Source organism: Taudactylus pleione, unplaced genomic scaffold, assembly GCF_031769625.1.
Source record: "Taudactylus pleione unplaced genomic scaffold, aTauple2 ptg001325l, whole genome shotgun sequence".
NCBI classification, from domain to species: domain Eukaryota; kingdom Metazoa; phylum Chordata; class Amphibia; order Anura; family Myobatrachidae; genus Taudactylus; species Taudactylus pleione.
The window spans coordinates 545,377-570,000 of record NW_028285725.1 but is presented as its reverse complement, the minus strand read 5'-3'; the positions used below and the strand labels follow the sequence as shown (position 1 = coordinate 570,000).

The following is a 24,624-nucleotide window of genomic DNA, read 5'->3' as shown; positions in this document are numbered from 1 at the left end:
AAGGAAGCATCCTGAGAGGCGAAGGTGTCAAACCTGTAATACCTCACGAAGGTATGGACAGAGGACCACGTAGCAGCCTTGCAGATCTGAACTGCCGAGGCACCACGTCGAGCTGCCCACGAAGGACCCACAGACCTAGTGGAATGAGCCTTCAGAGAAGGAGGGACCGGTAGGCCTTCATGAAGATAAGCTTCAGAAATAGCCATACGGATCCAGGCTGCCAAAGTTTGCTTTGAAGCAGGCCAACCCTTTTTACGGAAGCCATAGAGGACAAACAAAGCGTCCAACTTCCTAAACGAAGAAGTGCGGTCAACATAAGTCCTTAAGGCCTGCACAACATCCAAAGAGGCCTCACCCACGGAAAGACCCAGTGAGTTAAAGGCCGGAACAACGATTTCCTCGTTAACATGAAACTGGGAAACAACTTTGGGAAGAAACTCGAGCCGAGTGCGAAGCACTGCCCTGTTCCCATGAAAAACCAAGAAAGGGGGTCTACAAGAAAGAGCCCCTAACTCAGAAACACGTCTGGCCGAAGCAATGGCCAGAAGGAAAACAGTCTTAGCTGTCAGCCATTTAAGATCCACTGAGCCCAGTGGTTCAAACGGCGGTCCTTGGAGAGCCCTCAGGACTACAGCCAAATCCCAAGGCGCCACAGGTGGAACAAAGGGCGGCTGAATGCGGAGAACACCTTGCATAAAGGTGCGCACATCCGGGATAGTAGCAATCCTAAGGTGAAACCAGACAGACAGGGCCGAAACCTGTACCTTCAAAGAAGCAAGGCGAAGCCCATGATCTAGTCCCGCTTGTAGGAAGGCGAGAATCCGAGAAAGACGAAACTCCCGCGGTGCATAACCTCTCGGTCGACACCACTGGAAGAACGTATGCCACACGCGATGGTATATCCTCGCGGAAGACGGTTTCCGAGCTCGCAACATGGTACGCACAACCGAGCTGGAAAACCCCCGGGACCTCAGCATGGCCGTCTCAACAGCAACGCCGTCAAAGACAGCAGAGTCAGGTCCGGGTGAAGGCAAGGACCCTGAGACAGAAGGTCCGGTCGTAGCGGTGACCGCAGAGGACTGTCCACAGACAGACCCTGAAGGTCTGAGAACCAGTGCCGTCTGGGCCACGCGGGAGCTATCAAGAGGAGCGTCCCTCATTCCTGTTTGAATTTCCGGATTACCCGTGGAAGAAGGGAGACCGGAGGGAACAGGTATGCGAACCGGAACGTCCACCGGACGGACAGAGCATCCACCAGAGACGCCCCTTCGTCTCTTGTGCGAGACCCGTACACCGGCAACTTGTTGTTGTGCCGGGACGCCATGAGGTCGATCTCTGGAAAACCCCATCTGTCCACCAGCAGTTGAAAAACGTCCGGGTGCAGGGACCATTCCCCCGGATGAACGTCCTGGCGACTTAGAAAGTCCGCCTCCCAATTTAGCACTCCCGGGATGAAGACAGCTGATATGGCCGGAAGATTGCGCTCCGCCCATACCAGGATCCGAGACACCTCCACGAGAGCCGCCCGACTTCGGGTTCCTCCTTGCCTGTTTATGTAGGCCACAGTGGTAGCGTTGTCCGACTGGACCTGTACCGGGCGACCCTGGAGAACCCGATGTGCCTGCTGGAGAGCATTGAAGACCGCACGGAGTTCCAAGATATTGATTGGAAGCTCCGCTTCTGTCAGCGTCCACCTGCCCTGGAACAAGTGTGGACCCGAAACTGCTCCCCAGCCCCGAAGACTGGCGTCCGTTGTCAGCAGGACCCAATTTGGAACCCAGAACGGACGTCCCTCGCTGAGATGGGTCGTCTGTAACCACCACGCAAGGGACAGGCGAACATCCGGGGTGAGCACAATTGTCTGGGACTTCAGAGACTGCGGCAGCCCGTTCCACTTGGACAGAATCAGGTGCTGCAGAGGTCTGGAGTGAAACTGGGCATGTTCCACCATGTCGAACACCGACACCATGGAGCCCAGTAACCTCATCGCCGAGTGTAGAGACACCGGGCGACTGAGCAGACAACTGCGCACCCTCGACTGTAAAGCAGAGATCTTTTCCTCCGTCACGAAGATCCTCTGCTGTTCCGAGTATAATAAGGCTCCGAGGTGCAGAATCCTCCGAGACGGGATTAGAGTGGACTTCTGCCAGTTGATTAGCCAGCCGTGCCGTTGCAGTAGCGCAATGGTCAGGCCCCAGTGGCGTAGAAGGAGCTCTGGAGATCCTGCCAGCAATAAAAGGTCGTCCAAGTACGGCAACATGCGGACTCCCTGCAGCCGCAGAGAAGCCGCCATGACCGCCATCACCTTGGTGAACACACGTGGTGCTGTTGCCAGGCCAAAAGGTAACGCCCGAAACTGGAAGTGGTCGCTGCGGATTGCAAACCTGAGGAACTGTTGATGGCGCAAAAGAATAGGGACATGCAGGTAAGCGTCCTGTATGTCCAAAGACAGCATGTAGTCCCCAGGTTCCAGCGCCAGAATGATGGACCGTAGGGTCTCCATCCGAAACTTCGGTACCCGCAAAGAACTGTTGAGAGCTTTGAGGTTGAGAATCGGACGATACGACCCATTGGGTTTCTGTACCAAAAAAAGATTTGAATAGAAACCCTGGCCCCTCTGGGAGAATGGAACAGGCACTATAACTCCAGCCTGGAGCATAGTGTGCAATACCTTCCGCAGCTCCGTAGCCTTGTTCCGGTCTGATGGTAGACCCGTGGTGAAGAATCGAGCCGGGGGTCTGTGCCGGAAGGAGAGGGCGTACCCGTGGGAGACCACCTCGAGAACCCAAGTGTCTGTCGTAGTGACCGACCAACACTGGGCGAACTGCAGCAGACGGCCTCCCACTTTGGGGTCCCCCAAAGGGAGGCCCGGACCGTCAGGCCGCAGGCTTGTCATCTGGCTTGGGGGCCGGACGTCTGGTACTCCATGCCTGCTTCCGGGGCTTGGCCGATTTCTTAGGGCCAGCCTGTCGAGGAAAAGACTGTGGTTTGGGCCTGCCCTGGGCCCTAGATGACCGAAAGGACGATGGTCCAGAACCAGAAGGAGCAGCAGCCGACGGGAGACAAGCCGATTTGGCTGCCGCCAGCGTGGCCACAATCTTATCCAGATCCGGACCGAAGAGAACTTCTCCGGTAAATGGCAACGCCTCCAGACCCCTTTTGGAATCTGCGTCCGCCTTCCAGGATCGCAGCCACAAGGTGCGGCGAGCAGCCACCGCTGCTGAAGAAATTCTAGACACCAGAGTACTAATGTCTAAGGCCGCCTCGTTGATATAAGTGGCCGAATCACGGAGATTACCAATCAACTCCACCTGTTCGGCCGGACAGTCGGAATCAAAAGATGCCTCTAATGAATCCGCCCAGCGCTCCATCGCTCTGGCAACCCAGCAAATGGCCATAGCCGGTCGTGCTGCCCCCCCCGCAAGGGAATAAGCGGACTTCAGGCAGATCTCCACCTTGCGGTCCGTAGCATCCTTAAGGAAGGACATGGATGGCATCGGCAATGTGGCACTACGGACAAGACGGGTCACGTGAGAATCCACCTGTGGAGGGGATTCTCACTTTGCAAAATAATTATCCGCAAACGGATAAGCCACCGCCAGGTGCCTCTGCGGCTGGTATCTTTTGCCAGGCTGTTTCCACGCCTCCATCTTTAAAAAAGGCGTACTTAGATTTAGCCGCTGGGGGAATTTCGTCCCCAATCACCAAGGCTGTGCGGACTGCCCGAATAAGTCCAGGAATATATACCTTGGACTTAGCGTCAGCGTCCTTAGTATGGAGAGGTTCCTGATCGTAAGGATCCAGAATCTCCCCATCATCAGACGTCCCCTCGTCATCCTCATAAGGAGCCGACAGAGACGCCACCGGCCGTTTATGTGGCCGGATCACAGACTCCCCTTGCAACACATCCGACAAGTGCTGTACAGGACTCGTCAGGGAGTTAACCCACGCCGACTCCTGAGAAACCGGGAGCGGGGAAATAGGGAGACTGTGGGGTACCACCAATTGTCGTGGGAAACCCTGCATGGGTGACGACACCACTGACTGCTGGGACAAACCCATCGGTGTAAACGCGGGTTGCGGAGCTAAATGGCCCACTAAGGTTGTAAGCGCCTGAGCGAAACAAGCCCAGGGCGGCTCCTGTACCGGTGCTGTAACCGTAAGAGGCCACGCCATGGACAAACACTGCCGGCAGAGGCCCTCCGCGCTACCCTCCCCCTCCGCTAACGGTACTTTACACGTAGTACACTGTAGCCGGAGAGGAAAATCACTTTCAGACATGATGGCACCAAGTATGTGACCCCTCTCACCAATTATATATCAAAAAGGTGAGAGACCACCCTGCAGCACCGCACCGCAAGGGCTTAGCAGAAAGAACAGGGATAGTAATAAAGCTGACAGTTTAGAAGAAAAGTTACAGGCAGCAGCGCTAGCACAGTCACATATAATGCAAAGAAATATCAATTCCTGCACTAACAGCGCTGATCAATCAACTACGTAGATACAGGGCCTGGTAGGACACAGCGCAGCATACACAGACCTGACCCAAATCGGAGGAGAGGTATGCGGGGGGACCCAGACCACGATGCTTCCGTCCAGGCTTCCAGCAGCGTTCACCATGCGTTCAGAGGAAGATGGCCGCCGAGGAGCAAAGAGGAGGCTGGCCTGTGGGAGGAGCGCTGCCACAGGACCAGTCGGCAGCGTGCAGAGAGGGCTGTGTGCAGCGGGGGAGGCACCGGCTGTGAGACAGGGAAGGCGCGCTCCCCTGGCATGCATTTAACCCCTGGGATGCCGCAGCGCTACCGCTCTGCTGCGGTCCGCTGTCCCAGAGGGTAGTGGAAGCGCAGGTTGGTCGTCTGGCTCCACGCTGCAGCCAGGCCTCAGGGAGCCCCCTGCCTGGGGACTCAGGACCATGTGATCAGCGGGGACCCACCGCGGGATCCCGCTGCTTACCTTTGTCCCCCTTAAATCCGGCCATGGTCCGGAACATCTGGGGTCACCGCTAGCTGTGACCCCAGATGCTCACCAGCATCCCCGGATCAGTACCGGCGTTCTGGTACCGGCGGGGGTGTAGGGAAGACAGCATGGACGTTAGGACTGACTGTCCATGCTGTACATCCAGATGTGCAGCCACAGCTGCATAGAAGAAAGCTTCAGGGGCTCTTCTAGCCCCCACTCCGACAGGTGCACCCGACTCCGGCCGGGCACCAAACTAAACTGAGGTGCCTTGGCTCGGGGGCGGGGTATAGGAGGGGGACCTAGTGCATCCTGGGAGGCTGAAAGCTTAACTCTTTGGTGCCCGATGACTGACGTCACACCTATACCCCAAGGTATCCTGTGGATACCCTATGGACCCTGAAGTAGAAATTAATATATAATATATATATTTTCCCAGGACAGCATTGCTATCTCTTACACATCCATGTAATAAACCCACTGGGGCTGGGGCTGCTTTCAACGTTTCAAGATGTTTCATCTTTACATCAGGAATACTAAAGTTAAAACATCTTGAAACGTTGAAAGCAGACCCAGCCCCAGTGGATTCTGTGTACCAGCCTGTAACATCTTGCCTGTGGAAACTGCACTGTCCTGTATTCCTGCCTGTGGTGAGAAAAACATCTGTTGGATTTTACCCGGTCTATGCGATTCTTGTTACATTTGGCGCCCGAACAAGGACCTTGCTGGATACTACTATGCAGCAAGAGCCCGGATACAGTGACCGGATCCACCCACAGCGGCAGTGAGACGCATTGCAGGACGCTACCCGCTGCGCAGTGGCTTGGTGAGTCTGAGTCACATTACTAGCAGCTGGGTAGGTCAGTGTGGCGGGCCAGCCATAAAACGGCAGTTGTTCACTGTGATAATCTGTCCATGTGTATATGCACATTGTGCACAATATAAAACTGCTTAATTCCTGTATGTCGCCCAGAGAATGGTGCAGTTTAAAGGGCAGCCAGTTGATATAGATTGCTGAGAATCTGGCTTGCAAAACAGAATTTATAAAGCCGCCTTTGTTTGTTTATAAAAGGATAAAGCAGTGTAATATGGAGGAGTTTTGCTGAATTAGCTGCAGGGCAGCAAGCTCTAGCAGCAGGGCAAGCACAGTTACAAGGTCAACAAACTTTGATTTAGGGTCAACACGCAACTATACCTCTACTCTCCTGAACTCTCCCCTTCTGTCCTCTCAGGTATCCAGCTGCCTCTCCACCATTGCTTCCTGGATGTCCGAGCGCTCTCTGAAGCTCAACATGGACAAAACCGAACTCATCATCTTTCCCCCTAATAGAGTCTCCACTCCAACCAATCTCGCTATCACTGTTGACAACACCATCATCTCCCCTTTCCCCCAACCTCGCTGCTTGGGTGTCACCCTTGACTCCACCCTCTCCTTCACCCCCCATATTCAATCTCTGGCACAATTCTGTCAGTTCCAGCTACACAACATCGCTCGTATTAGGCATTTCCTCTCCCAGAATGCTACCAAACTGATTTTTCATTCACTAATCATTTCTCGTCTTTACTACTGCAACCTTCTCCTCACTAGCCTCCCACGTTGCCATCTTCCCCCCTCAAGTCTGTTCTCAATGCTGCAGCTAGACTTATCTTCCTCTTCCGCCGTTCCACTTCTGCTGCTCCCCTCTGTCAAAACCTGCACTGGCTCCCATTCCCCTACAGAATCCTCTTCAAACTCCTCCCCTTCACATACAAGGCGCCCTCTAACTCTACTGCTCCCTACATCTCCAACCTCATCTCCTTACATACTCCCTCCCGCTCACACTGGTCTGCCAATGACTGTTACCTCTCTTCCACCCTGGTTACTTCATCTCATGCACGTATCCAAGATTTTGACCGTGAAGCCCCTCTCCATTGGAATGAGCTCCCTCGCTCAATCAGGCTCTCCAGGACCTTGCAAAGCTTCAAACGTGCACTGAAAACCCACCTGTTCATCAAAGCATACCCTCAACCACATAACCGTGTTACCAGGTCTCTGTCCCTCCTGCCTCAACCATCTATACCTTGCTTACTTCCTGCACTCAGGTCCCCCTCTACACACTCATGCCTCATGTCATCTGTCTGTCTCCCCTCTCCCCTAGATTGTAAGCTCCTAGGAGCAGGGTCCTCCTCCCTACTGTCTCACAGCCTTCTTCTCTAGCACTTCTATGACAGCCTTCATCTTCCCAGCTGTATTGTGTATGGAGAATTGTGTTGCTAATTGTTACTTGTGTTGCTTATAATTTGGTCACTGTATTGTCACTGTACCCTTTACTGTATGTACGGCGCTGGGAACCACTTGTGGCGCCCTATAAATAAAATGTAATAATAATAACAAACTCAAATTCAGTTATTACATGCAGAGTTAACTGAAATGAGTCCCTGCCTCACAGGGGAACCTCAGAGAGCATATGTTGATTTGAACGTGAATGAGGCAAACTCCTATCCTCACTTGAAAAAGGCCATGCTCTGCAGGGTTGGAGTGACTGGCCCTAGCAAAGCTCAGAAGTTTCAGGAATGGCGGCTGAACCAGTCTGAGCCTGCAAGGGTCCAGCTGGCCAAATTATCCAGGCTGAGTAAAGCATGGTTGCAGCCGGATAAAAACTCTGCTCAGCGTATAGTAGAGATGGTGGCTTTTTCACCATGCTGTGCGGGTATTAGACCGTGTGGTGCAACAGTGGGCCCTACAGGCTCATCCTCAGATGTTTGAGGAGTTAGCAGTAGTGATTGAACGGTACATGATTCTTGGGAAGTTAAACAAAGCCAAGCACCCAGGTCTCAGTTGTTAAAGCCAACAACCCACCAGCTGCTGTGTGTTTTGACTGCGGCGAGCCCGGTCATTTGCGCCAGGACTGCCCAAAGCAGGGCAAGCCGAAGGACTGCAGTGCTGGAAAAACAACTCGACCAGTGGTCAGCATGGATGCTGGAAGCACTTCTCCGATGCAAACCACCTTGTTTCATTTGATGGTGCGAGTGGAAGGCTGGGAGGTCTGGGCCTTAGTGGATACTGGCAGCGAATTAACCATCATCTCTGCCAAACTGGTTCCACCTGGGACTGATCACGTGCTACCCCCGGTAAAGATTATGTGTACATGGGGATGTAGAAGAATGCCCCCGAGTGCACCTCCCGATAGTGATAAAAAGGCTATCTCTGAAGGTGGTAGCCGCCAGGTCACCCTACCCATTGATCCTATGTCGGGACTCTCCATCATTACAAGAGGTGGTTACGTGGCATGATGACAGCAGAAGGTCCAAGTCAGAGGTGTCCCAGGAGCCAAGCTCTGCTGTGTCCAAAAGTTTGGTGGCTGTAACACCTTCCGTGCCCAGTGAGCAGCAGGAGGGGTGAGACCGAGACACAGTGGGTTCCCATTGGCAAGGAAGTGTCTTTGCAGGACTTTGGCCAAGACCAACATAATGATGGGAACTTGATAAATGCATTTGAAAATGTTGTAGAGATAAACGGTAGAGTAATCACGGCTTTACCAGCAGGAAGTGTACCATACTTTGCATTGAAAAATGATTTGTTATATCGTGTAACATATTTGCAGGGTAAGAGAGCAGACCATTTGTTGGTTACCCAGAAACACGAGCAGTTGGTATTGAGGGCGGCTCATACACACCTGTGTGGTGGCCATTTGGGGGAGGAGAAAACTCTACAACATATTCATTTAAGATTCTTCTGCCTGGCATTCATGCAGCAGTAAAAAAATATTGTCAGGACTGTCCAGTGTGTCAGAAGACAGCATCCCGGCCAGGATTTCGGACACCCTTGGTTGCCCTCCCTGACATTTCCGTACCTTTTGAGAGAACTGGTATGGATCTGATAGGGTTGGTGGAAAAATCTGTTCAAGGGCATCAATACATATTAGTGGTAATAGATTATGCAACAAGGTACTCGGAGGCCATCCTGGTACGTAACATGACATCTAGCACTATTGCCTGGAAGTTATTGATGCTATATACCAGTCTGGGAATACCAAAAGAGGTCCTGATGGATCAAGGCACCACTTTTGTATCTAAATTGATGAAAGATTTGTGCCGTTTGTTAAGGGTAGATAGTATTGCCACCTCAGTCTATCACCCACAAATGAATGGCCTAGTGGAACGCTTTAACCAGACCCTTAAACAGATGATAAACAGGGCAGTGTCACAAGAAAAGCGAGATTGGGATCCACTCCTGCCTTATTTGATGTTTGCAGTTTGTGAGGTGCCCCAATCCTCCACGGGGTTCAGTCCCTTCGAACTCCTCTATGGGAGGCAACCTAAAGGGATTTTAGATGTGTAAAAAGAAGAGTGGGAGCAACAGCCATGCCAAGATCCTAATATCGTTCAGTTTGTATCCCAATTATATGACGAGTTAAGGCAGATTACGCCACTGCTGAACAAACATATGGACAGGACTCAACAGCATCAGAAACGCAATTATGACGTTACCACAGTCAACCGGTCTTTCAAACCAGAAGACAAGGTACTAGTGCTTGTGCCTACTACTGAGAGCAAATTGTACTCTCAATGACGAGGTCCTTATAAGATCATAGAGGCGGTGGGACCTGTAAACTATAGAGTATGACAGGAGCATAGAAGGAAGGAGGCACACATTTACCATATAAATCTATTAAAACTTCTAAAAGAAAGTGCCAGTCAGCCCTCTTTAGTGGCAAAAAAGACCCCAGACTGTCAGGTGCCCATGGAGGTCACCCTCAGTCTTAGCCAAAAACAGGAAGTGGTGAGCTAAGTAGACGAAACCAAGATGTATTCTCTGCTATTCCGGGAAAGACCCAAATCATATAGCAGGATATTGTTACTCCTCCCGAGGTGATAATAAAGCAGAGACCCTATCGCATACCTGAGGCAAAATGGGCAGCGGTAAAACGAGAGGTGGAGGAGATGCTGCACTTAGGAGTCATAGAGGAGTCAAACAGTGAATGGAATAACCCCATTATCTTAGTGTCTAAGCCTTTGGGCGCTTTATGATTCTGTAATGACTTTCGCAAGTTAAATAAAGTCTCCCAGTTAGACTCCTACCCTATGCCCCAGGTTAACGAGCTGTTGGAGAATCTAGCAAAAAGCCAGTATTCTCACCACTTTAGATATGACAAAAGGGTATTGGCAGATTCCTTTGACTGAATCTGCTAAAACAAAAACTGCCTTCTCTACCCCAGTAGGTTTGTTCCAGTATAAAATGCTGCCGTTTGGTTTGCATGGGGCTCTGGGAACTGTCCAGAGGGCTATGAACAGGTTGCTGCGACCTCACAAGGAATATGCAGCTGCATATCTAGAGGACATATTCATCTTTAGCCCTGACAAGGAGTCGCACCTTCCAAGAGTAGAAGCAGTGTTGCAATCTTTACAGGCACATGGGTTTACTGCTAATCTCGAGAATGGTGGAGGCAAAATATTTGGGATATGTTGCAGGCAGAGGGCAGGTAAAACCTCAGCCCAGTAAAATGGAGACGGTCCTCACATGGCCTAAACCCAAATGTAAATCCCAGCTCAGAACATTCCTTGGCCTATTGGGTTACTACCACGGATTCATTCATGATTTTGCCACTAGGGCAGCACCACTAACTGAGTGTCTAAAAAAACAGTTCCCAGACAAAATAGTGTTGTCTAGCTCATCAGTAGCTGCATGGCAGGATTTGAGGCATACCTTGTGTGCAGAACCTGTTTTGCAGGCTCCTGATTTTAAGAAGCAATTTATATTGCAGACAGATGCATCAGGTACAGGATTGGGTGCAGTCCTTTCCCAAGTGGTAGAAGGGGATATTCAGCTGGAAATTGCTGCCCAGGGAGCGCAAGTTCTCCAATGTGGAGCAAGGGTGCTTTGCAATCAAGAGGGCAGTAGATTTGTTAAAATATTATTGGGGCGGGAATTTTTGTTGGTTACAGATCATGCCCCTTTACAGTGGATGCACAAGAACAAAGAAGTGAATGCTTGTGTAACCCACTGTTTTTTGTCTTTGCAGCCATTTAAATTTGAGGTACAGCATCGTCTGGGGAAACAGCACCTCAATGCTGATGCCCTTTCCAAAAAATTTGTTGGACCCGATCCTCCAAACAACCCTATGGTGAAGCTAGGGGAGGAGGAGGAGGAGGAAGGGGTTGAAGATGGCAAACTTTGGAAAAAGGTAGAGAGTTGTGTGCCCGGATGGATGGCACAAATAGATGTGGGCAAGGCAGGGAGCTCACCTGAAAGTTTCTTAGCTTCACCAGGGTGGTTGAAGCTAAGGGGGGAGGAGTGTGACAGGGTCAGCATAATCCCACATTAAGTGAATGTAGAATGTCCAGATATCTCAGGTTTGGCAGAGCAAAGGCAGTAGGACTGAAGGGTCCAGTTCAGGTGTTGCCTCAATCACAGTCTGGAAAGGCAGCTGATTACAGAGGCTGTGAGGCTAGTAAAAGAGCTGCAGAGACACTGGGAAACTGATCCTGACGGTGAAGTAGTTGTCCAGGCTATAGGCCCGGGGGTGACTAGTGTTAGGGATACTGGACCTGTGAGTCCATTAAAAGAACTATATTACTGTTTTTCTGTGCCTGTGGTGAGAAAATAAACATCTGTTGGATTTTACCCATATATATATATACATACACAAACATAATTCTGTGCAAAAGTTTTAGGCAGGTGTGAAAAAAATGCTGCAAGGTAAGAATGGTCTCAAGTATAGAAGTGTTAATAGTTTATTTTTATCAATTAACAAAATGCAAATTGAATGAACAGAAGAGAAATCTAAATCAAATCAATATTGGTGTGACCACCCTTTGCCTTCAAAACAGCATCAAGTCACACTTGTCAGGGAATTTGTGGGATTATAGTCAGGTGTCTGATTAACCAATCATACCAAACAGGTGATAATGATCATCATTTTTATATGTAGGTTGAAACACAGTCATTGACTGAAACAGAAACAGCTGTGTAGGAGGCTTAAAACTGGGTAAGGAACAGCCAAACTCTGCTACAAAGGTGAGGTTGTGGAAGACAGAAAGCCATACCTTTGACGTGGAAACAAGGCCAAGTGATTCAACTATTCATGAAAACATAGCAACTGGGGTGCAGAAAATGGCAGCAGGTGCTCTGGACTAATGAGTCAAAATTTTAAATATTTGGCTGTAACAGAAAGCAGTTTGTTTTCCGAAGGGCTGGAGAGTGGTACAATAATGAGTGTCTGCAGGCAACAGTGAAGCATAGTGGAGGTTCCTTGCAAGTTTGGGGCTGCATTTCAGCAAATGGAGTTGGGATTTGGTCAGGATTAATGGTGTCCTCAATGCTGAGAAATACAGGCAGGTACTTCTCAATCATGAAATACCATCAGGGAGGCGTCTGATTGGCTCCAAATATAGTCTTTCCTTTTTGATACATATGCCCCTATATGTACTAACTTTTTCATGAAAAAGGCATCAATTTGAATTTTTCTGACATATATAGATTCTACTAATTGGAGTCAGTTTTTTAAATAAAATTATATTTCCGTTTAATCATATACTTAAGGGTTACTCTATTGTGCGCCTGCACACTTTGCAATTTTTTTATGGTAGATTTAATGAGACTTTGAAAAGGGTCACATTTTTTGCCAGCAGCACTAGATCAAAACCCTCTAAAATAAGCTAACGACAGGGGAAGCGCAGTACAACCCCCAAAAAAATCCTCCTATGTTCATAAACTTTGCATTTTGTTAATTGATAAAAATTAACGATTACCATTTTTATTTTTGAAAGCATTCTTACTTTGCAGCATTTTTTCCACACCGGCCTAAAACTTTTGCACAGTATTGTATGTAAAACGCCTCAAATCAGTAATACTGTCCCAACATCAGTTGTAAAACGAAGGGGCTGGTGGAAACATGGTCAAACATTGAGGTGCGTAGTGTGATCAGATTTCTGTGTCTACAGGGCACATCAGCAGCTGAAATTCATCGCCAACTTGTAGAGGTGTACAGTGATAACGTCATGTCACGGAAACAGGTTTGAGTTTGGTGCACTCTCTTTGATAACAGCTGGACAGACATTCAATATGGACAGCAATCCGCCTGGCCAAGCCTGTCCTCCACAGATGTGCCGCATTGAAGGTCTGATCCAGAAGGACAGACGCATTCGAGTAAGTAATAATGCTGACAAACTGAACATCTCAGGGCACTGTGAACAACATTGTTCACCAACTGTGAAGTTCAGCAAGCCGTCACATCCTGGCTTCAGGTGCTTCACATTGATTTCTTCTGTGCTGGGACAGATGCCTTGGTGTACCGTTGGAAAAAATGCTCAGACTATGTGGAAAAATAATTTGTACAAGGCCATACTATTGATTACACGTATATGTAAGAGTCGGATATATATATATATATATATATATATATATATATATGTCATATATATTCCTTCACAGGGAAGGGACGGGGAAATGTCTCCTCCCATGTTATCTGTACGTGTATGCCTAGCATATGTAAAAAAAAAAAAAAATCCTGCTAAATTTAAAACACAAAAAATATATGACTGGGCAATTAATAAAACGCGGATCAGAGTTAGCCAATCAGAAGCAGTTTACAAATGCTGGCAGCTGTCATCACCGCCATATGAAATTTGCACCTGCTGTCAAATCACCCGCATATCAGACGCATATGTTTCTTTGTCCTGGTCTGCATGCGCTCACACATGTGCAAACATGCCCATTCTGTACTCAGCATACATTAGAAGGCCCCTTCTCTCCGCAGTCCTGCCGCTCCAGGTGCAGGTGGGCTTAAGTGCCAGGATCATGCAAGTCTGCATAACCGCATTTGCATGTGTTCTCTTTCTGGCCATGAGCAGAGGGAAAACTGGCATAGGTACTGTGAATATCTGGAAAATACCCTAATTGTTTCTTACATCTACATATTAGTGATGTACAATATGTACTGCCGCTATCCTCAGTCAATTTTATGGATTTTAGAACAAAATAAAAAAAACAAACATTGAATTCAAAAACTTAAATATCACTGGAAACCTGAGGCATAATTGCAAATTGTATGTTGCAATCTACTTCAAATAATGCAAAAAGAACAAATAAAACACGTAATTGGAGCAGCACAGTTGGTTTAATGGTTAGCATTACGTCATTACAGCACTGAGGTCCTAGGTTGATTACCACCATGGCCCTAACTGTGTGGAGTTTGTATATTCTCCCCGTGCTTGTATGGGTTTCCTCCAGGTACTCCGGTTTCCTCCCACACTCCATAAATATACTGGTAGGATAATTGGCTCCCGACAAGAATGTACCCTAGTGTGTATGTGTGTAACCATGTGGTAGGGAATAAAGATTGCCAATTGCATTGGGTCAGAGACTGATGTTAATAATGAAATATTCTCTGTAAATTGCTGCAGAATATGTGTGTGTGCTATATAAGTAAGTAAATGACCATAACAACATGAGCCTGCACACAGGTAACATATAAGAAATGTACAATAGCCATGCTACTCACCTCTCATTGGTCTCTACATCAAAGCAAAATCTCTTGTCTATAGAGTCGCTCTTTCTTCTTATGCAAGATTTAAGGGTCAGTTCCTGGCTCACCTACACAGTAACATTACACACAGGTGGTTGTTAGTGCTGGTAACAAAGCAGCGACAATAGGAATCAAGGTGACAGTAGGAGCAGCAATGGGAAAGAGGGGGCAGCGAGACAGCAGCAATGACAAGAGAGGTGACAGCAGGAGAGACGAGGTGAAAAGAGAGGGGTGTGCAAGAGAGAAGTTATGTGAAGAGACTACAATGAGCAGATGGTGAGGAGAGGATTATAACACAGGCTTTCCTAACAGACAAACAGGATTACAGTGTCACTAAACAAAGACACAATTACACAACCTACATTAAGTTTTTGTATACAAATACTTCAAGCAAATACATTTAGCCACTTATCTACCAGAAAAAAAATGTAATATTTTCCATGAAAGATGTAATAAAAAAGGGCTAATTGCTATTGCTGAAGATCTCCCGTTACCAGAAACCAGCCAAACAAAGGTCTATTGATACAATTTGCTTTGGTGAAAATACTGGTTTTGCAATAACCTTTGAATGATTTATAATTCTCTTTAGTGCCTGAAACTCACCTGCCGGGAGCCCGGCTTTTGCTCTAAAGACATCATGATTAAACTCTTTCCCTCCTTCTCGTATCTGCAGTAATACTTTACCCACGTAAGACCAAGAGCCCCTAGAATCCATAAAGAAAGACATTTATATTACTCAATATCTTCATTGATGCTTCATTGTGCAATGGAATAATGCTTCTGTGGTTTGTTTGGTGACAGAATGAGTTAACAATGGAATAGCAAGCAATGTATGTAAATTACGCCAGAACTGGCACAGTAAATGTGACAAAGTGCGTAGTGGGGTGTATAGTAATGAGAATGTAAATATGTTTAAACCTGTGCAAAGTGATACAATATCCCTCCCTTAGTAGGCAAATTGGAAAAAAAGAAGAAAATAATGACATTAGACATAAAATCAGTAAGAAAATGAGCTACAACATTCTTCCCATCGTACCAGTGACATGTTAGGGAAAGTGGAGTGTTATTATACAAATGTCTAACAAAAATACACCTGGAAAAGTCTAACCCTACGGCTAAAATCCACATTACTTTTCTCCTGGGAGTACAGGTATCCCTCTATGGTGCTTTGCCCCCTCAGCTTGCAGATCATAGGTGCATCAGTCATTCGCTTTTTCAGATCCTCCATCTCTTCACGGGTACTACAAAAGTGGTTACGAGTCTGTGAGGGGTAGGGGGAAAGAATTATAAAGAAACAAAAAAAATTATTATTTATACTATATTTCTAAGACTATTGTTCTGGTAAGTTTAAGTGGTTCTCTCACAAAACACGAAGTAGAAAGATAACGTCTCCCACAAATAATCCTTAATAGCAGTTCTTTGCATAACAAAGTTCCACCAAAACGATCACTCACGCCCTTATCCGTCACATTGATGACTGGAATCTACTCCTCACTGTCTTACCAAACTCCTGCCTCGCCTCTCCTCATCCTCACCACTGCCGCACCCCTCATTTTTCTTTCTAACCACTCTACCAGGGGCGCAACTATAATGGGTGCAGGGTGTGCAGTGCACACGGGCCCTTGGGTCTAGGGGGGACCACCCTGCACATATTTATTCAATACTCACCTTTCCGGAGTCTCGCTTCGGCGGTAGCAGCGCTGTACAAAATAGCCAGGAAAATGACCACGGTGGCCATTTTCCTTGTGTGTTGTGCATGCGCAGTAGGGAAATCACCGGGAAAATCAGACTAGTGCACAAAGTCTACTGCTGCGCTCAGTGCGCCGCCGGGTAGAGAGGAGGGAGCACCGAACAGAGACTGCACACAGGAACCCTCCTCTCTTAACCACTTAACTTACTATTTTTTTTTCCAAAAACGCTCAAAAAATTTTTTATGAGTGAATTAGGTGAGGAACATCCATTTTAACTTATCCAAAATGCTTTCATGAAAAAAAAAAAAGCCTTTTTTTTTTTTTTTTAAGATTTGTAAAAAAAAAAAAAAAAGAGATATGGTAAGAACTTACCCTTGTTATCTCTATTTCTACGAAGTCCATAGGGTTTCACAGGATATCTTGGGGGTATAGGTGATGACGTCAGTCTTCAGGCACCACAGAGTTAAAGTTTTCAGCCTCCCAGGATGCATCTGGGTCCCCCTCCTATACCCCGCCCCCGGGCCAATGCATCTCAGTTACGTCACAAGCCATAGGCCGGAGGAGGAGAAGAAAGAGAGAGAAGAAAGATCTGGACACTCACAAGCATCATATTCTCACCATAGGGAGACGGAAAAAACGGTGACCAGAATAAAGCCCATCTGCAGTACAGGTGCAACAGGGCGGGAGTCCTGTGGAACCCTATGGACTTCATAGAAATAGAGATAACAAGGGTAAGTTCTTACCATATCTCTTATTTTCTACTGCAGGGTCCATAGGGTATCCACAGGATACCTTGGGGATGTCCCAAAGCAGTATCCTTCAAGGGTGGGGACGCTCCTGTGCTGAGAGGAGAATCCGCCGCCCGAAGGAAGCATCCTGAGAGGCAAAGGTGTCAAAAGCGTAATACCTCACAAAAGTATGGACAGAAGACCACGTAGCAGCCTTGCAGATTTGAACTGCAGAGGCTCCACGTCTAGCTGCCCACGAAGGACCCACAGACCTAGTGGAATGAGCCCTCACAGAGGAGGGAACTAAAAGACCTTCATGAAGATAAGCTTCTGAAATTGCCATACTAATCCAGCCTGCCAAAGTCTGCTTTGAAGCAGGCCAACCCTTTTTACGGAAGCCATAGGAGGACAAACAAGGCGTCCGACTTCCTAAACGAAGAAGTGCGGTCCACATAAATCTTTAAGGCCCGCACAACATCCAAAGTGGCTTCACCCACTGAAAGTCCAGGTGAATTGAAAGCCGGCACAACAATTTCTTCATTGATGTGACAACTGGATACCTCTTTGGGAAGGAATCCCGGACGAGTGCGAAGCACCGCCCTATTCCTCTGAAAAATCAGAAAAGGGGGTCTACAAGAGAGAGCCCCTAAATCCGAAACCCTTCTGGCCGAGGCAATGGCCAGAAGGAATATGGTTTTAGCTGTAAGCCATTTAAAGTCCACTGAGCCCAGTGTTTCAAACGGCGGTCCCTGGAGAACTCTGAGGACAACAGCCAAATCCTAAGGCGCCACCGGTGAACAAAAGGTGGCTGAATGCGAAGAACACCTTGCATAAAGGTGCGCACATCAGAGAGCGCAGCAATCCTATGATGAAACCAGACTGACAGGGCAGACACCTGCACTTTCAGAGAAGCCAGGCGAAGCCCATGATTCAGTCCAGCCTGTAGGAAAGCCAGCACCCTAGACAGGCGGAACTCCCTAGGGGAATACCCTCTAGGTCTACACCACCGGAAGAAAGTATGCCACACACGATGGTAGATTCTTGCCGAGGAAGGTTTATGAGCTCTTAGCATGGTTTGCACCACAGAGCCAGAAAAACCCTCTGGACTTTAGCATGACCGTTTGAACAGCCACGTCGGCAACGACAGCAGAGTCAGGTCCAGGTGAAGACAAGGACCCTGTGACAGCGGATCCGTTCGTAATGGTAACCTCAGAGGAACGTCTACTGACAGACTCTGGGAGTCGGAAAACCAGTGCCGTCTGGGCCACTCGAGAGCTATCAACAGTAGCGTACCTCCTTCTCGTTTGAATTTCCGTATTACCCACGGAAGAATGGAAAACGGAGGGAAAAGGTAGGCAAACTGGAACGTCCACTGGACGGACAGAGCATCCACCAGAAACGCCTTTTTGTCTCTTGTTCGAGACCGTACACCGGCAACTTGTTGTTGTGCCGGGACGCCATGAGGTCTATCTCTGGAAGACCCCATTTGTCCACCAGACTCTGAAAGACGTCCTGGTGTAAAGACCACTCTCCCGGATGCACGTCCTGCCTGCTGAGAAAATCCGCTTCCCAGTTGAGGACTCCCGGAATGAACACTGCTGATATTGCTGGGAGATTGCGCTCCGCCCAGACCAGAATACGGGACACTTCTGCGAGTGCTGCCCGAGTTCGGGTTCCTCCTTGTTGGTTTAAATAGGTCACCGTGGTGGCGTTGTCTGACTGGACCTGCACAGTGTGACCCTGGAGAACCGGCTGTGCCAGCTGGAGAGCTCTGAACACCGCACGGCGTTCCAAAATGTGTAATGGAAGCTCTGCTTCCGCCCGAGTCCACCTGCCCTGAAACAAGTGTGGACCCGTGACAGGTCCCCAGCCCTGGAGACTGGCGTCCGTTGTTAACAGGACCCAGTTCGCCACCCAGAACAGGCGACCCTTGTCGAGGTGGGTCGTCTGCAACCACCAGGTTAGAGACAGGCGAACCTCCGGAGTGGGCACCATCGTCTGGGACTTGCGACACATTTACAGCACCTGGTATTCCCAGTCGGTGTCTCCCATCCAAGTACTAACCAGGCCTGACCCTGCTTAGCTTCCGAGATCAGATGAGATCGGGCATGTTCAGGGTGGTGTGGCCGTAAGCCCATCTGGACAGGATCTTTTCCTCCGTCACAAAGATCCGCTGCTGCCTGGAGTCCAATAAGGCCCTGAGGTGCAGGATACTCTGAGACGGGGTGAGAGTGGACCACTGCCAATTTATCAACCAGCCGCGACGTTGCAGTACCGCAATCGTCAGATCCAAAAAGAAACTCTGGAGACCCCGCTATCAACAGGAGGTCGTCCAGATAAGGCAACAGTCGGACTCCCTGCGTCCGCAGAAGAGCTGCCATGACCTTGGTGAATACCCGTGGAGCAGTCACCAGGCCAAAAGGCAGCGCCCGGAACTGGAAATGTTCGTTGCAGATTGCAAATCTGAGGAACTGCTGATGGCGCAAAAAAATAGGGACATGCAGGTAAGCGTCCTGGATGTCCAATGACACCATGTAGTCCACAGGTTCCAGTGCCAGAATAATGGACCGCAGGGTCTCCATCCGAAACAGAGGCACCCTCAAGGACTTGTTGAGGGCCTTTAGGTTTAGTATTGGACGGTAAGACCCATTGGGTCTCTGCACCAAAAATAGATTGGAACAGAAAACCCAGGCCCCTCTGGGAAATTGGAACATGCACTATAACTTCGGCCTGGAGCAGTGTGCAAAACCTTCCGCAGTTCCGAGGCTTTGCTCCGGTCTAGCGGAAGGCCTGTGGTAAAGAACCAAGATGGAGGCCTGTGCCGAAAGGAGAGGGCATACCCGTGAGAGACCACCTCCTGAACCCAAGTGTCTGTCGTAGTCCTCGACCAGTACTGGGTGAACTGAAGCAGGCGGCCCCCCACTTTGGGATCCCCCAAAAGGAGGCACGGACCATCAGGCCGCAGGTTTGTCATCTGACCTAGGAGCCGGACGTCTGGTACTCCAGACCTGTTTCTTGGGCTTGGACAATTTCTTGGTCCCAGCCTGCCGTGGAAAGGACTGTGCTTTAGGCCTAACTTGGGCCCTGTGAGGCCGAAAGGACGACCCACCAGCACTAGAAGGAATCGTAGCAAACAGAAGACATGCAGATTTTGCTGCTGCCAACGTAGCTATTATTTTGTCCAGATCTGGACCAAATAGTACCTCTCCATTGAAAGGCAGACCTTCTAATCCCTTTTTGGAATCCGCGTCCGCTTTCCAAGAACACAACCATAAGGTGCGACGAGCAGCCACGGCTGCAGAGGAGATCCTAGAGGTGAGCATATAAATATCTAAGGCCGCTTCATTAATGTGAGTGGCCGAGACTCGGAGATTGCCCACCAACCTGGTCTGTTCAGCCGAACAGTCAGAGTCCAAAGACGCCTCCAAATTATCCGCCCAGCGCTCCATAGCTCTGGCTACCCAACACACGGCCATAGCCGGTCTGGATGCTCCCCCTGCAAGGGAATAAACGGATTTGAGGCAGATCTCCACCTTGCGGTCAGTGACATCCTTCAAGGATGACATCGAAGGCATAGGCAACGTGGCACTTTTGACTAGGCGTGTGACACGTGAATCCACTTGTGGAGGGGATTCCCTCTTAGAAAAATAATTGTCCGCAAACGGATAAGCCACGGCTAAGTGCCTCTGGGGCTGAAACCGTTTACCTTGATTTTTCCACGCCTCCTCTAAATGATCCGCTAATTGATCAGAAAGAGGGAACACCGTAGCCTCACCCTTAATATCCTTAAAAAAGGCATATTTGAAATTGGCCACCGAAGGATCAATATCCTCAATAACTAAAGCCAGGCGGACCGCACGAATAAGACCAGGGATATACACCCTGGACTTCGCGTCCGGCTCTTTGGTACGGAGAGGTTCTTGGTCAGATAGATCCATAATCTCCCCATCATCTGACGTCTCATCGTCATCTCCATAAGCAGCAGATAAAGACGCCACCGGCCTATTATGAGGGTGCAACACAGACTCCCCCTGTAAAACATCGGACAAATGCTGAACCGATGTAGTTAGAGTATTAACCCACGCAGGCTCCGGAGAAACCTGGGAAGGGACAGGGAGACTGTGGGGTACCATCAATTGTCTTGGGAACTCCCGCATGGGTGACGACACCACTGACCGATGGGACAAACCCGTCTGGGTAAACGCAGGTGGCGGAGCTAGCTGGCCCACAAGGGTTGTAAGCGCCTTAGCGAAACAAGCCCAGGGAGGTACCTGTACCGGGACCATGACCATAATCGGCCGTGACAGTGCCAGGCACTGGGGACATAACCCCTCCGCGGTACCCTCCCCCTCCGCTATGGGTACCTTACATTTAGTACACATGAGCTGGAGAGGAAAATCAGTCTCAGACATGATGGTAAGTATGTGACACTCACACCTATACTTATTGGTATAGTGTGAATAACACCATGCACACCGCGCGCCGCAAGGGCTTTGAGCAGAGCAAGATCAGGGACAGTAATATGGCTGACAGTAGAAAGTGAAAGTACAGACAGCAGGGCTAGCAGATTAGTCACATACAATGCAGAAGAAACAAATCCCTGCTCTATTAGCGCTGATTCTCAACTACTCAGACTCTCAGGCTGGTAGGACTCAGCGCTGCATACACTGACCTCTGACAAACGGAGGACAGGTATGTTGGGGGACCCAGACCGCAATGCCACCGCTCACAGGCTTCCAGCAGCGTTCACCATGCTTTAAAGATGCCACCGAGGAGCAGTAGGATGAAGGAGGCCGGCCTGGGGGAGGAGCGCTGACACACTATGGCCAATCGGGCAGAGCAGAGAGGCTGTGTGCAGCAGGGGAGGCGCCGGCTGAGAGACAGGGAAAGCGCGCTCCCCTGGCCTGCATTTAACCCCTGGGACGCCGCAGCGCATGCCGCTCAGCAGCGGCCCGCTGTCCCAGGGGGTAGTGGAAGCGCAGGTTGGTCGCCTGGCTCCACGCTGCAGCCAGTCCCCAGGGAGCCCCCTGCCTGGGGACTCAGGACCATGTGACCAGCGGGGAAATACCGCGGGACCCCGCTGCTTACCTGCTATCCCCTTGGATCCGGCAATGGTCCAAAACATCTGGGGTCACCGCTAGCCGTGACCCCAGATGTCTACCAGCATCCCCGGATCAGTACCGGCGTTCTGGTACCGGCGGGGTGTAGGGGAGACAGCATGGACGTCAGTACTGACTGTCCATGCTGTACTCCCAGATGTGCAGCCAGCGCTGCCTTTAAAACAAACTTCAGGGGCTCTTCATAGCCCCCCTCTGCACAGTGCCTCCGACTGCGGCCAGGCACCGACGAAACTGAGATGCCTTGGCCCGGGGGCGGGGTATAGGAGAGGGACCCAGATGCATCCTGGGAGGCTGAAAACTTTAACTCTGTGGTGCCTGAAGACTGACGTCATCACCTATACCCCCAAGGTATCCTGTGGATACCCTATGGACCCTGCAGTAGAAAAATAAATTGTTTTTTAAAATAACTGAACATCGGAACCAACATCGGAAACATTGCGACGTTGAATTTGAGACCGCATACAGGAACCAGGTATGTCAGGGGCATGAGGGGAGAGGTTAACTTACTTTTCCCCAGCGGCTGCTCAGTTCTGCAGGCGCTGGGTAGGGGGTCCTGCTTTGCTGGGTGATCAGCAGTACAGCAGACAGAGGGGGAGAGGGTGCTGGCAAGCAGAGGGACCAGAAGGTCCCTCTGAGAGCATAAGCTGCGGGAAGATTCTCTCTCGCCCTCAAGTTTATCTGTCTGGACTAAATTTTACGTCCAGTATACAGATAAAGTACTGCCTGGTATGGACAGATAATTACATCCATGCCAGGAATGTGGTAAATACATCCCTGCACTCTACCTTACCATTCTTCCTCCACTGCCCCCCCCCTCCCCCCCGCCTGCACCAGTTGCCTCACAGGATCCGTATGCCGCATACTTATGCCCCAGATCAGAACAGCTGTAACCCATTGTTTGCTGTAAAATTCCTTTTTTAATAACTGTGAAATCTATATTATTTTTCAGTTTTTGCCAACCTAAACTTTTTTTTTTTTTTAACTTCTAGCAGTTACTTCTTACCTTTGTACCATATCAGGTTATGAGGTAAACGTCTTACATTTCAAGCAAAATGTGGAAAATGGGGGTGTTCTAAATTTTATGACCAGTGGTGTACCTACGTATTTCTGTTGTATGCCATTCCCTATGGACGGAACACTTCTCTTACCATTGTTTGCCCAATATAACTACCCATGTAATAACCACAGTTTTCTAACTACAGAATATTCCTTATCTCAGTAATTTCCTATCTGCTCCCTTCATATTTCTTGTATGTAAAAAACCTGTTTATCAATAAAAGAAAAAAAAAAAAAAATTTTGTTAATAATTAATTAATAATTCCCAAAACAATTACTGTCTGCATTTTGCCTTCCTTAGGCCATTCTTAGTGAGACATGCAACCAGGGCTGTAACTGGGGTGTGCGAGAGGTGCCGCCGCACAGAGAGCATGGTGCTATGGGCAGCACCGTAGCTGCCCCATGGCTCTTGCTTATGGTTAGCAGAGTGCCTGGAACGACACCCTGCAGCCACCATCACTGCGCCAGTGACGCCCGGCACATCCTTTGGATGCCTCAGGCACGCACCATGCCATCTGTGCAACCGCTCAAAGCGTCCTGCAATTCCCGGTGCTGGCAGCCCCGCCCCTTCTGCACAACGTCATGATGTCATGCACTCAGGGTGCGGGGCCGGCACACTGCCACCCTGTTACGGCACTGCATACAACATTACAGAGCACATACCTGGAACACATTTTTTAATCTTCTTACATTACAATTTGTCTGGGCCTCTCACACCAGCTAAGGTGTGTGTTTGTATAACCATCAATAATTTATGATATCAGCACTATGGACAAGGTTAGAGAATTATCGGAGTAATGGTTAGCGTTACTGCCTCACACTACTAAGGTCGTGGGTTCGATTACCGCTATGTAACTGTGTGGAGTTTGTATATTCTCCCTGTGCTTGCATGGGTTTCCTCCCGCACTCCAAAAATATACTGGTAGGTTAATCGGCTGCCATCAAAATTACCCCTAGTGTGTAAGTGTATGTGCATGTGGTAGGGAACTAGATTGTAAGCTCCACTGGGGCAGGGACTGATGTGTATGGTCAAATATTCTCTGTAAAGCGCTGCGGAATATAAGTGCGCTATATAAATACCTGGTAATAATAATAGTCACACATGTATACTGCACTTACATTCTGAAGGCTCAGCTGCAGCTGCTGCTTGTAGGGTAGGAAGTCCTGAGTCAATTCAAACGTGAGGCTGTTAGAAGTGAACAGACAATGCAAGAAGGCCAGAACCTGAGAGCAAGACAAATATTGACATTTCAGAGGATTTATTGGATTATGAAGAATAAAGCTGGGATAAACGGTGAGCTAGTGGTTAGCAAGGTATTACCAGCCTCTCATCACGGCATGAAGACATCGCTACTGGGATATTTCCAACATTACTGATATATGTGTTGTAACCACTACACAATGTATACTGCAATTACAAGGACTGTATATTGGCCCCAAATAATATGTACTTATTAATATGCATTTCTAAATAATAATAATTAGTATTTAATAATTAATGATGCACAGAAGAGAAAGTTCTGCATGTTTTTTTCTTTATTAAGCACTTGTTTCATTGGTAAATATT

At 48.8% G+C, this 24,624-nt stretch overlaps 1 protein-coding gene and 1 pseudogene across 3 annotated transcripts in view; both read right to left on the bottom strand.

Moving 5' to 3' along the window:
- OPHN1 (oligophrenin 1) overlaps positions 1–24,624 on the bottom strand; it is a 180,138-nt gene that overhangs the window by 45,541 nt on the left and 109,973 nt on the right. For 2 of the 3 annotated variants that reach the window (XM_088463135.1, XM_088463133.1), the window contains exons 8-12: positions 24,177–24,281; positions 15,594–15,723; positions 15,381–15,407; positions 15,066–15,166; positions 14,439–14,530 (exon numbers count right to left, since the gene is read on the bottom strand). In XM_088463135.1, coding sequence (XP_088319261.1) covers positions 14,439–14,530; positions 15,066–15,166; positions 15,381–15,407; positions 15,594–15,723; positions 24,177–24,281 — 455 coding nt within the window. The remainder of the gene's footprint in view (positions 1–14,438; positions 14,531–15,065; positions 15,167–15,380; positions 15,408–15,593; positions 15,724–24,176; positions 24,282–24,624) is intronic. The other variant, XM_088463134.1, reaches the window with a different exon arrangement.
- On the bottom strand, positions 18,895–19,015 carry LOC148443166 (5S ribosomal RNA; annotated as a pseudogene).